This window comes from Antechinus flavipes, chromosome 1, assembly GCF_016432865.1.
Source record: "Antechinus flavipes isolate AdamAnt ecotype Samford, QLD, Australia chromosome 1, AdamAnt_v2, whole genome shotgun sequence".
NCBI lineage: Eukaryota > Metazoa > Chordata > Mammalia > Dasyuromorphia > Dasyuridae > Antechinus > Antechinus flavipes.
The window spans coordinates 110,683,418-110,700,923 of record NC_067398.1 but is presented as its reverse complement, the minus strand read 5'-3'; the positions used below and the strand labels follow the sequence as shown (position 1 = coordinate 110,700,923).

Below are 17,506 nucleotides of genomic sequence, written 5' to 3'. Positions count from 1 at the left end.
TCTTTAAAAGTAAAGATATTTACTAAATATTGTCTTTGGTACTATTTACTAATTACTATTTAGTAAATAGTAATTACTATATATACTTACTTATATATAGTACTTACTTATATAAGTAAATAGTAAATACTATTTAGTATTTACTAAAGATATTGTCTAATCATTTTCAATCATGTTCAACCCTTCATTATCCCATCTGAGATTTTCTTGGCAAAAATACTAGAGTAGTTTGTCATTTTCCTCTCCAGTTCATTTTACAGATGAAAAAACTGAGACAAACAAGGTTAAGTGACTTGCCCAAAATCTCATAAATTGTAGGAGTCTGCAGCTGGATTTGAATTCCTAGATTTGATTCCAAGCCTGGTATTCTAGCCACTCCACCACCTAGCTGCCCCGTTAAAGCATAACTCTTTCCTTTTTGTTTTGGTTCCTAACATTTAATTGTAGAATAATTTGAGAAAATATTTTTAAATTATTTTAAGAAGAGATTTATAAATAGATCATAACAGATCAAATCATATTCTTGCTAGTTTCCTTTTTAATTAAAAAAGTAATTTTTTCAGAAACTTGAAACTTCAATATAAAAAGATTTTACTTGCTAAGTAATAGTCTATATTTAAATCAATTACTTTCATTGTTTAAAATATACTAACTTTTTTTTCAGTCCATTCTTCTAATCCTCAGTAGGATACTTTGTCCACTCATTCTCATTTCCTCATATGATCCTTATTCTAACATATTCTTTCCCATCTTTTTTCATTTTGCATTATTTCATTATTCCAGATTTCTTTGTATATCTCAAAAACATTCATATTAGTAGCTTCAAAGTATGTAAGCAATCAACCAATAAAAAAAGGATTTGTTAAGCATTCACTGGGTGCCAAATCTCATACTAAACAGAGAAAATCCACAGGATACACCACTTCCCTATTTGAAAGTGGATCTTTTTCATTTTAAGGAATCTAGTCCCAGGTACTTCATAAATGTCATTTGCAGATGAAATGCTGGGGATTAGTTAGTATGATCCCTCAATTTGACAGATGAGAAATTTGAGACTTAATAAGAATATAGTGACTTATCTGTTTATTATAAAGCAATTAATAGAAGTAGGATTCAAACCCAATTCCTCTGACCTTTGCTCTTTCCATCAGAACATGCTACTATGTCCTAATTCCATCCCTTGGAGGGAAAGGGAAGAGAGGCAATTGGCATTAAATGACTTGTTCAAGTTCATACAGCTATTAAGGGTCTGAGGTCAGATTTTAACTTGGGTCTTTCTGATTCCAGAATTGGTACTCTATCCACTATGTCACCTAGCTGCCCTCTAATTCCATCTTTAAAGGATTCTAAACCATTAGGAATATGAGAGCAAAAAGAGAATTAAGCTCAAAAACTCCTCATTTCCCTAGGGTCCATTTATTTCTCATTTTGTCCTTGTAGAAAATGAGTACCTATTTGATTCCAAAAAAAGATATCTTCTCATACCAAAAAAGGCAGTATTATGTCTACCCCAGTCTCACCCTAATGAAACTGTATTTGGCATTCTAGGCTAGACTTTGAGGAGTAAAAATCTATCATATTTCCTCAATAGCCAAAAACCCCAATTTAAGCTACTAAGACTTCATCAAAGAGAAACCTCTATAATTACAATATGATGATGAAAACAATAATAATAGCTAATATTTATATAACACTTATTATGTACTAGGCAATGGGCTAAGTGCCTTTAGTTATTATCTAAATAGCCCTGGAAGGTAGGTATTATTATTTCCATTTTACAGATGAGAAAACTGGGGCAAATAAAGGTTAAGTGATTTAAGTTTGTTAAGCCATACAGCTAGTAGGCACCTGATTCTTTGGAGTATTTTTTACTATTGTTTTTGCCCACAATATCATCACATCTCAGACTTTAAGATTAGGTTCACTCCCCAACAGTTGAACAAAGCCTCTCATCCTTTGTTCTCAATACCTCAAAGGTTATGTTAGCAGTAGGTGTTCAATACAGAACTTCTAAAATTATAAAACTTTTTTTTAATATTTCCAGGTGTTGCTGCTCTGGATTCCAATGTCTCTGGAAAAATCGGTTTACGAGCTGTTGTATATTATTTCTGCACTACGGTCATTGCTGTCATTCTTGGTAAATTCTGGGCCTTTTACATAGAGCATGTGGTTTTGTTACTTTGTGAAACTATGATTTTATAATACCTTGAAAATAGATGGGCTTATTTTTATTATCAAGCATAAAATTTGAGACTGCATTTCTATGGGAAATCTTTTGGCTGAAAGAATTGAATTGTTGTCTGACCTTCGGCTATTGCTCTGTTCAATAGGACCTCTCTAAGCAGGAACAAAAATAAGGTGATCATTTTGTGCTCCATTAACCAATTCAGGGAGGAGGAAGAAAAGCCAAGAGCTCAGATAATCTATTCCTGAATGTACAACTGAGAGTAATCATGAAATAACTTCAGGGAAATACATTTTAATACCTAGTGTGTAGATACAGCAGTAGGAGCTGGCAATTAATAAAGTGTTGCCAAGGAGGCATCCAGCTGGACCTGCTTTAATGAAAGGGATGTTTCAGCATAACTCTTCCTGTGATTCAGTACTTCAGAGGTCTGTGATTTCATCTGTGTGGGAGGACTTTCTCCACCAGCATAAACCTTCCCTTCTCCCATACTTCAAAAGGCACTTCCTTAAGTTGCTGTTGTCTAATCCTAGTGATGAGATTCTCTGAAAGCAGCTATGTTTGTACTTGAATGAAGATCCTAGTTCATCACTTGTCCCATATTTAACACCTTTCCACTTTGATAAATACCTTCAAGAACCCAAGACTATCTTAATGACACAGTAAGGAAAAAGACTCTTATTCACAGGGTCATAGATCTTGAGCTAAGGATCTCCTCATCTAGTTCAGATCTTTCATTTTGCAAAATAGGAAACTAAGAAACTAAGCAGTGACTTGCAAACTTTTCCACACAAATAATAAATATTAGGAGTGGAAAGAATCAGGTGCTCTCATTCTTGCCTTTTTGAGTCACAGTTTCCATGGTAATCTAATGAAATCTGTGCACCCCTTCACAGAATGAAATGCTAAATTTTATTTAAGAAGTTAGTGACAATGAAGATGAATTTTTTCCTATCTAAGTTCAGAGAAATCTATGCACAGATCCTTTGGAGTTCTGTAGTATCATACAACCTCCTCATTTTCAACTTTTAGAATTTCTAGTTTCCTTCAAATCTTAGCTCAAGCTAAGATACATAAGGCCTTTCCTATTCCCTAGCCTATCCAAACCACTAGGTTCATCCTCTACCAATTACCTGGTATCCTTGTGTTTATTTTATATATAGATATGAATATAGATATAGATCCCTGATATCATATAAACTGAAGGGAAGTAATGGGTTTCTTCTTTATATCCTTAGTACCAAGAATGCTTAGCTTAATCCTTAGCTGATTGTCATATCTTCAAGAAGAAGAATACATGATATTAAAAGAAGGTTTGAACTTTAGTAGGTAGTTTAATATACTGAGTCTCTCCATTGATATTTTTGCATTTTTCAAAACATGAAAATATATGGTTATATAATTTATATGTTCATGCTATTCTAAGCTATTAACCATAAATATTATCTATACAGATTAATAAATGTTGCAATAATATGGATTTTTCAATGTGAGGAGAGAAAAGAATAGGATCAGCCCAAGGAAATAGGTGGAACAAGGTGGTAGATATGATTAAATCTCTAAGACAGTTCTGTTTTAATGAATAGATAAAAACCATTGGTAATTAATATATTAAATTCATGCCAGTGGTTCTTCTAAAGTATATACATATCTCTTAAATTGTCCATCTTTTCTCTTCTGCAAACATATTTATGCTTTTACTTTACTTAGTAAAAGTACAGTATCTTTTTTTAGATCATAAGGAAAATGAAAATCAAAGGGTTATGGCAAACTTGAGTCCATTCTGCATTTGAATACCCTAAAGACAAAATTAGTACAATCTGAATTAATGAGATTTCACATAGCACTTGGTATATATATTTTTTTTTCCCTTTCTGCTGCCAACTTCACACAATTCAAGCCACCTTCTTGAAAGAGCTTCCTGGAAAGGAAAATGATTCATACTCCCACCTGCTAAATCTAGCTTCATTGGCCAAGGAAGAGAAAAGGAATTGTCTTGTCAGCAGGTGCTTCCAGAAGCATTTGGGAGATACAAGCCAAGTCACTCCAGCTTTTTTCAAATATAGAATTAATGCCATCTGGTTACTCCTTTAAACAGGACCAAAAGTTTAAGCAGCAACTGTTTTATTATACAGGAGTATAAGTTCTTGACACTCAAATCAAAAAGCCACATTTTTTGCAAGGTTCATAATTTAATCATTCCTAGAGCTCTAGTATAGGGTACAAGGTCATCCTTTGAGTTTCAGAATGACCCATCAAAGTTACAAACATTCTAAAAGGTTCTGGCTCTGATGTGGGATTTATCGTTGGTCACAGGTATCGTGCTGGTGGTAAGCATCAAGCCTGGTGTGTCCCAGAAAGCTGAAGAGTTTGATAGGACAGGCAGCACCCCTGAAGTCAGTACAGTAGATGCCATGTTAGACCTGATCAGGTAAGTGGTTGTCATGCTTCAAGAAAGAATGATGGAGAGATCATAATATCAATTTCATTTTAGGAGATGATCTAACAAAAGCATGCCTCCTATTAAAGATTTATGATGCAGAATGAAACTATTCCATTGAGAGCAATAGATAAAAATACTGATAATTGATACATTAAATTACATGCCAACAGTGCTTTTAAAGCACATAAATTTCTCTCAAGTTGTGCATCCTTTCTCTTCTGCAGACATCTCTTCCTCTCCCAGCAGGTCTAAGAAGATCATATCTGTACCTTCTAAATGTTTTTAAGAGAATATCAATTTATTATATGCCTGTTAGGTGTCAGACATTCATGTTAAGAACTAGGAATAAAAAGAAAAATAAGCAACAGTTCCTGGTCTCAAAGACCTTGTTTTGTTTCTGGAGATGTACATATACATACAATTAAACAATATGTACATTTAATAGATCCAGTAGAATGTAAGCTCTTGAGGACAAGACCTGTTTCATGTTTGTCTTTGTAATCCCAGCATCTGACACATAGTAGGTACCTAATTAATGCTTGTTGAACTAAATTAAATGAAATAGAGAACTGAAGTCTTTAGATAAAACACAGGGGAGATATCAGAAAGTATGCCATGGGGATAAGGGGCCAAGGGACGCCGTATGATCCAAACGTATATCTAAGAATTAAAAATGCTACTTAGATTAAATTTCATCAGCTTATTAGAGAGAAACAAAATTTTTCTTGCGTATGTAATAAATAATTCTACTAGTTCTTGTTATTTTAACCTAGTTCTGTGTTCCATGTCTCCAACAGGAATATGTTCCCAGAGAATCTCGTCCAAGCCTGTTTTCAGCAGGTAATATCAATGACTACTTTAGATTTTAGTTTCCTCCTCTTGCCTTCAATTAAATTTAATTTTGTGCTGGTCTGGTCCAGGAAATAGTTCTTTCAAAATTCCAGTCCAAAATGTAGCCATGGATGAAAACTCTTGGGATGTTCTCAAACTTGCAGGGGAACTCCCATGCTCTGGATTTATGTGTCTGCCAGCCCACAATTCCAGGAATGGAGTTCTTTTCTACCTTGTGAGTCACATTGCTAAGAAAATGGGATAGAAGGTCTAACATGTATTATACTGCTCCTCCTTCCCCTTTCTCACCCAGCAGACCTAAGGAGGAAGAAGTTGAACATCTAGCCCGTGGTCTTGGAGGACTGTGACTTAGCACTGAATGGCTTTAGGCTTTCCTTCTTTGAAAAAAAAAAATTCAATGAAATAAAAAACATATATAGTAATGTTTAGACACATACTTTACATATGTAATAATAACAAAATTCAGGAAAATAATAAACAAATTAGGTCTTCCTTCCCATCTTCCTTTCCCCCTAGTATTGGGAAATCTTGTGCCATAGAGCATATACTAAGCATTTCCAGTGATTCAGTCTCCTTAACAGTGTCTTACTCAGTACAAGCCCTCTGCTCTCTCATTTAGCAGAGCTAAGCTTTTCTTTGGGAAATTGTTTGAACAGTCCATTCACCCCATATATTTCGAGCCTTGTTCTCTTGTTTATTTTTATATTATACAGCTGGGTCCATCACATACTGCTGCATTCATTTGAATAGATTGAGTGAACAGAACATTCTATGTTCACCAACAAAATTACACTGCTTCATGCTGACCTCTGGAGCAGGGAACCATGCCTTTTCCAAAGGTGTCTTTGCAGACACGGCACAGTGATTATTTGTGAATGTTCTTATACGCTTCATTCAGTAACAGTGAAGCTTTATGCCTAATGTAATTACTCCTTGGTTCCTTTCACCTACATGCAATGTGCCACAGACTTGCTGAAACACAAGGTCTTTCAAATGAAGGGTGACAAGGATAGCAAAAAAATTGGAAATCATACCATTAGAGTATCAGTAATAGGAACTGAAGGTGTTTAGCCTGGAGAAGAGAAGAACTGCGGAGATGAGAAAAGAGACACATCAAATATGATGAAGTATTTGAAGAATTTTCCCAGGGAAAGGGAATGTTATGTCACTGAGGACAAAACTGAAAACCATGAAGGGAAGTTAGAGACAAAATTTGGATTAATATTTTTTTAAATCTTTCTAATAATTAGGATTATTCAGTAGAATGGGTTACCTCACAAAGTGTTGGGTTCCCTTCAGATGAAGGTTATGTAATTACTTAAAGAGATATTGTAAAAAAGAAAAAAAAAAGGCTTTACTGCTGAGATCATTTTCAATTTTGCATTTGTTTGATTCTATGAAGTTTAACTCAGAACAGACATATTGAACTGACTAGAGAAATTTTACACAATTGTGCCATTTATTTATCTCCACTGACAATATACATGTTGATAGCTTAGGCTATAGTAGAAGTATAAATCATATGACCACATTGTTTTTATTTTTTAAAATAGTTAACAAAAATGTAAATGATTAGGATTTAGTCTATTAAACAAAATATCTACAATTAGGATGTCTACTTTAATATTTTGCCACATTTTTGTTCCTAGTTTTATCTTTGAAAATTTGAAAAGGAAGACATTTTTTGAATGGAGGTTGTGATATTTAGTGGTTTAATCTCATTATTTAAATTTTGACCCTTTAAACTACTCTTTTCTACAATTGTCAAAATACCCACTAAAGAAGTCTTCAAAACAAATAAGAATCAGAATTGGCTTCAGAGAGTGTCTCAGTTTTAAATCTTTTGTGCTTCTGTACTTTCCATTTTACTCTACAAGCTGTGTCTTTGATCTTCAGTTTCCTCTTTTGTAAAATGTGATAGTATTAAGTGTATTACCTATTTCATAATGTTATTGTGAAGAAAATGCTTTGTAAATCTCAAAAGAATATAGAAATCTAAGTAGTTATTATCATGATCACTTATTGGCTCAGGTAAGATTTTTTTGGGGGGAGGGGGGAGGAATTATGATCCTGTCACTTGTTTGCTCAATGACAGCTGCCATTTTTATTCATTCTTATGGCCAGCATTTCATTTGTTCTTGTTTAGCCAAGTTTAAAATCTTTTTTTTTCCAATTCACAGTACAAAACCAAACGTGAGGAGTTGAAGCTTTCAGATGAACCAGAGATGAATACCACAAGAGAATCTGTGACAGCTGTCATGACGACTGCCCTATCCAAAGTACTATTTTTTCATAATTAGTTTTTCTCTCCTTGACAGTAAAGAACCACTGAGAAATTAGAGGGAGTAGAAGATAAAAATGTTATTTATTCATTAATGCTCTTGGGTTAAGAAGTCTTGGATTCCAGCGCTAGCTCCATATCAGTGACCCTTACCTTCAAGTATTTGTACATCCTGTACAAATTCTACAATAAATTATTAAGAAAGCTCTTTGTAAATGTGCATTATTAATTTGAGCCAGTATTGTTCCAGTATCTTGGCTACTCTTTTTTTAATATATTTTTTTCTTTTACAAGGAAATTGGGGTTAATGATTTGCTCAGGGTTATATAGTTAAGAGGTATTATGTGTCTGAGGTCAGATTTGAGCTCAGGTTCTCCTCCTGAATCCAGGACCACTACTTTATCTACTGCATCATCTAGCTGCCCCCAGCTTGGCTACAATTTGACTCTCAAGTCAGATATCTAGAAACTGCTTTCCTTCCTTCAAACATCCAGAGTAACATATGTATAGGTTACATAATATCAGTCATTTCAAGTACTGGCCTTGAAAGAAGCTCTCTAAAATGAGCAGGTTCGACTAACTGACCTCTGAAGTCTCTAAAACTCTAGGGTTGTAATTAATGCATCTTTTATTCCCCAATCATTTCCTAATAATCGCTCAGTGTTAACCCCCTTATTCTCCCTTTCATAATAAAAACTAAATCAAAGTTAAGCCAACAGAGATAAAAGCATTTGATATAGCAACACCTGACTATGTGTATAATACTCCACAACCACAAGACACCTGTTGATGTAGAGAATGGAAGTATGTTCCAACACCAATCAAATGAGACATTTAGAAAGTGCTTAGCACAGCGACTGGCCCAGAAGAGGCATTCTATAAATGATTATTTCCCTTCCTTGCCCACTTCCTACAGTCATCTAAAACTAATATATCTCATTACATTTAACCTGAGATCCACTATCTTTTTGGATGAGGTTCCACTACAGCATTGTAGTCTTGTATATTTTCCTCCTGACTCCTCTTGTTTCATGAAAACATAGTCTATATATTATATATTATAATATATATACCTATATGTAATAAATTTTAGAATTTTGTTGCTTTTTATTTATTATTTATTGCACTAAATATAAAATAAGAAAAATTAAGAAAAGGCAGATAGAAAATGAAAATTTTTAAAAAGACAAAACAGGACATTGTCATGTGCCCAGCAGAACACTGAGAGGACTCAAAATGTATAACAACAAATTTCTATTTCAAGAAAGCCTAAATAATAATAGAAGAAATTACATTCATGAGCATCCATCTTTTCTTTGCTTCCTTGTAGGTTAACTAATAGTTTTTAACAGTTGAAATTTGTGATGTAATTCAAGGCACCTTACCCTACACAGAGCTTTGAACTTCAAAGTCAAAGAGATCCAAGTTCAAATCCTGCCTCAGACACTTATTGTGACCCTGAGTTACTTAACTTCTCTCAGTCTTAGTTTCCTCATCTGTTAAATGAGGATAGCATCTGCCTACCAAGGTTATTGTGAAGTCCAAATGAAGTAATGTATGTTTCCAAGCCTTAAAGTCCTATGTAAATACTATTCTTGTTCTTATTATTAATATCATCTACACTGAGTGGATAGGTGAGCCAATTCACAGTGAGACTTTTCTTAAGAAAGGCAATATCATTTCATGTCAGAGATTATGCAACCAGCTATATCGTTATCGTTCATTGATATTTTCTTGACTTTATTCCACAGAACAAAACAAAAGATTACAAAATAGTGGGCATGTATTCAGATGGCATAAATGTCCTGGGCTTGATTGTCTTTTGCCTTGTATTTGGAATCGTGATTGGGAAAATGGGAGAAAAGGGCCAAGTTCTGGTGGATTTCTTCAACGCACTCAATGATGCTACCATGCAAATCGTTCAGATCATCATGTGGTGAGAGGGCTCATTTTTGTCTGATTTTTGTTTTTCTTCCACCCCCAAAAAAATCTTTGAAGAAAGAAGTTTGTTTTTCTCTCCAATAGGAGAGCTATCTATATATCTGAGCAATCTACATGCTTTTACACTCCAAGAAGCCATGTTTCTGCAGTATGAAATCATTCTGACCCTTTTCATGTCTCCCTTAAACTATAGTTCCATCATTTGGATTAAATTTTAAAAATTCCTATCCTGGTGGCCATCCCTCTAGTAATGGGATCCTGTTAGGCCAATCTTCAGACATATCATCCATTTCTGGACCTATTCTTGAACCTTTTTGGCTTTGTGCTTTGCTGATACTTTTTTTTAAGAATCTGGATATGAATCACCTCTATACTATGATGAAGCATTGAGGAAGGGATTATATATAGGGGAGGACATGGGCAACCCAATTTTTTATCCTAGACAATCCAACTATTAATATTTTATGACAAGGCCAAAGGAGTAGGACCTGCCCTCCTATTGTATTTTAAGGTTCTGCCATGGAAATCTAGCATTTTATTTGAAGAATGACTTTCATAAACAAAACATGAAGTTGTTTTCAGGATTTATGCATAAGACAAATTTATAGAAATGGTTTAAAAGGATGATGATAGGAAAATGCATTATATGACCCTGACCCATCAGGAACGAGTTGTCAACTTGGCTTACTCCAAAATGACTACCTCTTCCATGTGTCTGCCATGTATTCATCCCACAGTTAAATCACAGAATTTTAGGATTTCAAAGTTCTTATAGCTCTTAGCAGCCATCTGGCCCCCACCTTCTTAAACTATGGTTCATGACCTCATATGGTGTCTTGTAACTGACATCCAGTGTGAAATTATGAATTACTATGACTAAATGGTTTGATTTCTATACTATTTTATATACCTTTTTCCCTGGGGTCATGTAAAAACTTCTCTGGTGAAAAAGGATTGCAAGTGGAAAAAATTTTAAGAAGCCTTGGTCTAGTCCAATCTATACCTGAAAAGGAATCTCTTCTATCACATATCCCACCAGGTATCATTCAACCTTTAATTGAAGATCTCCAAACAAGGGGCACTTTTTGCCCTCAAAGATCACCCATTACACTTCTGGAATAATTGGGAGAGTTACACAAGCTAATATCTGGACAATGACATGGAAGTGACAAAGCCAGCCATCTAGTTTTTTTCCCCCCTACAGAAAAATCACAAAATTATCTGTCAAAGAAAAAAGTGGTGGAGAAAAAAGCCCTTTTTCCATTGACAAAAGAAATTAAAATGGGACAAAAGAAATTAAAATGGGGGGAGGGGGTAAGAGAAGAGTGAGTATTATTTGGTAGTTAGACAAATTAGAAACCAGAGCAAGGTTAATTACTAATGATAGAGATGAGAATGAATGACTCAAAAACCTTTTGTTTCAAATCATTCATACACAATAATTCTTAAGGGTTTACTGTCTTTGACTTACTTTCCTGAGCTCCATGAATGTCAAGTATTTTTGCTGGTAGGTAGAGATTAGAAGAACTACAGTTCTTCCTGAGGTCCTGGGCCCCAAAGGACTGAAAAAGGATCCCTTGAGTTCTCACTTTTCCTTCGCAGAACTTTCTTCCTATCAGATGACTGAAACTATTTTTGGCCTGTTAACCTGACAGCATGTAAATGTTACATGCAACATAAATATTATTTGCAAGAAATACTTAAATCTTCCTTCAGTTGTGACCTGTTTTTCTTTATTTTTTTAAGAAAGGATCCAGCCTCTGCTGAAACAAACTGTGTCCTTATTTGGAAAGAGACAAGCCCTTACTAACAGTGAGCATCAGCTGTCTTGTATTAGTTTTTAGCCAAGTAATGCAACAACAGCTTTCCTGTCTTAAGGAATTGACTGCCTCAATCCTCCACTTTCTTTTATTTGCCCAGATGTCTCTCACCATTATCATTATCTCCTGGCCAAAGATCTGCTGCCTCGCCATGTAGAATGTAGTTTCAGTCCACAGTCTCCTTATCTGTCAAATAAGGGAGGCTAGACAAGATGATCCCTAAACTCCCCTCTGAACCTGACTTCTGTGAGCATCTTGCCAAGGTCACACATTCCATTAGTGTTCACACTACATTGTAGAATTGATTTACATGTTGCACAGGAAGAAAAATGTCAGTGAAAAAGCAAATGAGAACTTATATATGGCCCTCCAAAGTGCATCCTTTTTCTCTATTAATGAAAATCATATTAGGAGTGTTAGACTGTGGTCCCTTCTCCTTTCCCTCTCACACCTCCAGCTCCTCCCTCCCTCTCTCTCCCTCTCCCTTTCTTTTCCTCTCTCTTCCTCTCCCTTTATTTCTCCGCTTCTTTTTCCCTCCCCCTCTCTCTCCTTCTTTCTCTCTCCCTCCCTCCCTGTCTCTTCTTCCCTCTCCTTCCCTGTGTCTCCTTCCCTCTGCCTACCTCTTTCCCTCCCTCTCTCCCATTCCCCTTTCCCTTTTGTCTCACCCTTACCCTCTCCCCCTCCACATGTGCCCAGTGCTCTTTTGCCCCTGTTGGTAGATTAGCTAACAAGCATATTTTGTCCTTTCTCTGCATCAGACCCAGTATTAAGCACTGAAACACAAAGGAAGGCAACCTTAGTCACTGTCTACAGGACATTCTAATGGGGGATAGAGCATGCAAATAACTGGGTACAATATAAATGAAGTGCATTTACTTATTTTACTTCTTCCCAAACACTCTCTGAAGGCAGAGCCTCTAACATTTCTCATCTATATATCCTTAGCATTTAACACATCCATGAACACAGAAGGTGCTTAATAAAGGTATATCCAATATTTGGGGCCATCATCCTGAATTAGAGGCAGCTAGGTAAGCAATGGATAGAGTGTTATTTCTAGAGCCAGGAAGATCTGAGTTCAAATTCACTATTAGACACATGATCCTGGGCAAATCAATTAAAATCTCTGCTTCAGTTTTCTCATCCATAAAATGGATAATAGCACTTATCTCCCAGACTTGCTCTAAGGATCAAGTGAGATAATATTTTGTAAAGTGCCTGGCACATAGCAGCCACTTGAAAAATCCTTATTTCTTTCCTGCCTTCCTTGCCCAGTTCCCCTTGTTATCAAGAGTATTCGTTCATGAGGTGACTGTTTAGGTATAGTCTGTGAACATGAAAAAGAAGCAGTGATATCATCCTAACCTCATTAGGGGAAAGAGTTGTTTGTCCTTCATTCTCAAAGAGGACCATGACATCAGGGAGGTGATGCCATGACATGCAAATGAATTGGATTTAAGGGAGGGAGGGCTGTGCAAGATCACCTGCCTCACCTTTCCCTCCAGAGCCATCTGGGTCCAGTGGCCAAATATAGATTAAAAGGACTGGGGATGGCCTTGGATGAAATGGGCTTTTTTAAGCTAAGGTCTTCAACAGGTCACAGTTTGCCTGAGGCTGCACTCATTTAGTGATAAAGACTAAGTAGCAACTGAGGCAAAGAATCTCCTGTTTCACCTAGTCCAAAAAATCTAAATGAGTGAATGAATGGATAGATGGATGGATAAATGAATGAATGAATCTGAGAGGGGAAGATCCTCAGTATTTGTAGTCAAAGCAGAAATTACTGCTGTTTACATTCAGTCTGAGTTGATCAGAACTTAACTATGACCAAATGGGGCTTGGCCTAAGAACTATTGGAGGGCAATTAGAATCAGATTGGTTTTGTTTTAAGACCTGGTCCTTAAGAAAGAACTCTAGCCTGTAGGAAATCATCCAGCTTAGGATGACTCAGAGCTGCAAAAGAGAAAAAAAAAAAGTGCTTTTAAGAGCATATAAAGATATGATACCCTATATGAACAGAGGGAAGAAAGGAAGAGGAACAGAGGAAAGGAAAGGAGAGAGGGATGGAAGGAAAAAAGGAAAGGAGGAAAAAAGAAAGAAAGAAAGAAAGAAAGAAAGAAAGAAAGAAAGAAAGGGAGAGAGGAAAGGAGGGAAGAATGGAATGAGGGAAGAAGGAAAGTAGAAAGGAAGAGAGAGAAAGAAAGAAGGAAGAAAGAAAATAATAAGAAAGGAAGGAAGGAAGGAAGAAGAAAAGAAGGAGAGAGAAAGGGAGGGAGGGAGGGAGGAGTCTTCCAACTGACCAATTCCAGGCCAGTTTATTGTTTGTCCTTAATCCTTGAAGAGAACCGTGGCATCAGGAAGATAATGCAAATGAATTAGATTCAAGGGGGGAGGTAGGATTTGGGGTCAGAGGACCTCAGTTCAAATCCTGAATTTGTTACTCAATCTCCATTTCCTCCTTTATAAAATAAAGGTTTTTTGGATCAGGTGTTCTTTAAAGGCCCTTTTCAGATACAAATGGATGACCTGGTGATGGTGAGCACTCTGTTCTTTGAAATAGGAAGGAAACTCTAGAAGTCAGCCAGTCTTCTCTCTACCAATAGCCTGATTGTTACCACTGATTCTGTTACCACAAAATGTGATCATTTCTTTTCCTCTCTCTGTGGTGCTCACATTCTAGGTATATGCCACTGGGCATTATATTTCTGATTGCTGGGAAGATCATTGAAGTTGAAGACTGGGAAATATTTCGCAAACTGGGGCTGTATATGGCCACGGTGCTTAGTGGGTACGTCTGTTTTTATGTCCATTTTTGGATGGAGGGTGGGATGGATTGGGGAAAGAATGCTGTTGGGTTGCTGCTGACAAATGGTACCATGGGAAGAGACTCCTTCATCTGGAGCTGGAGCACTTGACTTGAATTTTCCCACCACTATCTACTGCCTGCATGATCTCAGGCAAGCCCAAATAATATATAGCAAGAGAGAATATTCTGGATTTAGAGTCAGAAGTCCCATATTCAGGAAGAACCTTAGGTGATCTTGATGAACTCATTTCATATTTCCATCCTCAGTTTCTTCATCTGTAAAATATAGAAGACCCCTAAAGTCTCTTCCTATTCAAAAATCTATAATGCCAAGAAACCTCTATGCTCCAGTTTCCTCCTCTGCCAAATGAGAGTCTTGGACAATATGATCTCAGCTCTAGATCCTATTAACTCCTTTTATTTTGTTTAAATCAGACTTTCTGGCTATTTATTTTAAAAAAAGAGTTCTAAGACAAGTAGATATGAGATTTGCTCTTTAATTGTTAAATTAGAAATAGATTACACTGTGATGATTGCTGGCTTTTAGGACAATGAGCTGACTTTATTGCTCCAGGCCTTCCAGTTGCTCAGAAATCATTCTCTGAGAACATCTTGTAGGGTTTTAGGAACATTTTAAGGAAATATTCATCTCACTGCTGGCATCTCTTGGCTATCCAAATGCCTTCCAGGGTTTAGTTCTGTTTTGAAGCCTGTGATACCCTCTGGGCTATTATATCTGCCATTGCTCAAATTCTATATAGTTTTTGAAGTTGACAAAAGCATTATTTTCATAATAACCCAATGAGGTTTATATCTCTATTTTAGAGATAAGGTAACTGAGGCTTAGAGTGGTTAAATGATATACCCAAAGTCACACATCAAGAGAACCAGCATGTAAAGGACCCAGCTTCTTAAACTTTATGACCCCATATGGGGCCTTGTAACTGAATGTGGGGATTGCAAAAATATGATTTATCAGTAAATGTTGATTTGTATATATACTTTATACACCTGTATACATGATAGTTCAGTGTGTAGAGCACTAGCCCTGGAGTCAGGAGGATCTGAGTTCAAATCCAGTCTCAGACACTTAATACTTCCTAGCTAAGTGACCCTGAGCAAGTCGCTTAATCCCAATTGAACTTAACAATCAGAAAAAACAAAATTCTCAGGTGAAAAGAGGTCGCAAGTGGAAAAAACTTAAGAGCCCTCCTCTATGGGATAAAAAACTGATCCCAGATTGAGGAAGACCTGAATTTGTATCCCTCTGTTGACACATGCAGGATTCTGGGATCAGTCATTTAAACATTTGAGTGTTCTAAGCAATTTCTAAGATTATAATTACAAAGAAGATGCCAACTTACATTGATAGATGAATTATACACATATACAAATATAGATACATATATACATATATATACATACATACACATATTCAAAACACTTTAATGCTTTGATGGATCTATTATCCCAGTAAAAATGGGCATTCCTCCTACTAAAATTATTATCTATAAAATTGTCTCTCTTTGTTTGCAGGCTTGCCATACATTCCATTGTAATCCTCCCACTTATATACTTGTTAATTGTAAGAAAGAACCCTTTCCGGTTTGCCATGGGGATGGCTCAAGCTCTGCTCACAGCCCTCATGATCTCTTCCAGGTAAATGAAGATATTTTGTTTTCCTGGTAACAAATAAGGTCAAAGGGAGTCTCTGAATCTCGTCTTTATTCCTTCCTCTATTTTGTAAGGGCAGATGCAAAAACTCTATGGTTTTAGAGATAATCTTTAGATGGAAAAATAATATTCTTAGTGTCTTTTGGTAGTAATCATGGTGTCTCTACCTGGATTCCTCTTCCACTAAATGTTTTTCATTTTTCCTAGTGTCAAACAATTTTTAAGGATTTTGTTGTAAGAGATACTATTAGCCCTCAGAATTTTTGTAGATGTACTGAGTGATAAATTTAATGCTTTATGCTCTTTAAGATTAACCTTCTAGAAGGGAAAAAAACCTCAATATTCAAGAAGTATGGGGCTGGCATTCTGTAACCATGAGCTGTTTTCCATTTTTGTTGTTCAGCTCAGCAACACTACCTATTACCTTTCGCTGTGCAGAAGAAAAAAACCAAGTAGACAGGAGAATCACCAGATTTGTTCTGCCCGTTGGTGCAACAATCAACATGGATGGAACTGCCCTCTATGAAGCAGTCGCTGCTGTGTTCATTGCACAACTCAACAATTTGGATCTGGACATTGGACAAATAATCACCATTAGGTGGGGTGAGGGTGTCATATAAATGTTCATCACTATAAAGCACTCCTATATAGACCTTCCTATAAAGCACCTGTGAACATAGCTCAAGGCTATTAACTTTTCTCCAGTTAAAGATTATGTTCCTTTGGTTTCTACTCTGTCTGCATAGTCTTATCCCCAAGAATAACCAAAGCTACATATAATGAAACTCTTAAATTCAAGATCTTAGACATTATGGTTTCTTCTATAGGCATGTCTGTTCATTGAAATCAGCCTCAGAGTAGGACTGACCTAAAAGTTTCATTACAATCCACCATATTGTACCAATATTGGACCAAACAATCCCCCCAAGCCTGCTCTGTAGTAGACTTGAACTTCTGGATCAAAAACTAAGTCAAACATTTCCTTCACCTTCTTGACCATCTTGGTTTGTTGTTCAGTCATTTTTCAATGGTATCTGACTCTTCATGACCCCATTTGAGGTTTCCTTGGCAAAGATATTGGAGTGTTTTGTTATTTCCTTCTCTAGCTCATTTTATAAAAGATGAGGAAACTGATGCAAACCAAGTAAAGTAACTTGTGCAGAGTCACACAGCTATAAAGTTTCTGAGGTCAAATTGGAACTCAGGTCCTGAATCCAGGCTCACCTCTCTTTGAATTGTATTCCAAGATGGCTTTCAGATGAGAAAAGTGAAGTACATAACTTATGTGGCAAGACTTAGAACTAAGTACTGATTCCAATCTAGTTTTCTGAACATTTGTCACTTTCACTCAAAATGTTCCTTCTTCATCTTTCTAGATTCTTCTAATTTTTTACCCTGACTACTAGAGTAGTCTTTGGACCTACATTTAAAATAGCCAAGATAAACACACATTTATTCATTATCCTTTAACCATACACTTAAGTCATCCTCAGCCACTGGCCCT

At 36.1% G+C, this 17,506-nt stretch overlaps 1 protein-coding gene across 2 annotated transcripts in view; it reads left to right on the top strand.

The window, feature by feature from the left end:
• The window catches only part of SLC1A1 (solute carrier family 1 member 1), a 100,050-nt gene that overhangs the window by 70,901 nt on the left and 11,643 nt on the right, over positions 1–17,506 (top strand). For both annotated transcript variants that reach the window (XM_051987866.1, XM_051987874.1), the window contains 8 exons: positions 2,045–2,137; positions 4,502–4,616; positions 5,426–5,468; positions 7,661–7,759; positions 9,513–9,697; positions 14,203–14,310; positions 15,865–15,987; positions 16,406–16,600. In XM_051987866.1, the coding sequence (XP_051843826.1) occupies positions 2,045–2,137; positions 4,502–4,616; positions 5,426–5,468; positions 7,661–7,759; positions 9,513–9,697; positions 14,203–14,310; positions 15,865–15,987; positions 16,406–16,600 (961 nt within the window). The remainder of the gene's footprint in view (positions 1–2,044; positions 2,138–4,501; positions 4,617–5,425; positions 5,469–7,660; positions 7,760–9,512; positions 9,698–14,202; positions 14,311–15,864; positions 15,988–16,405; positions 16,601–17,506) is intronic.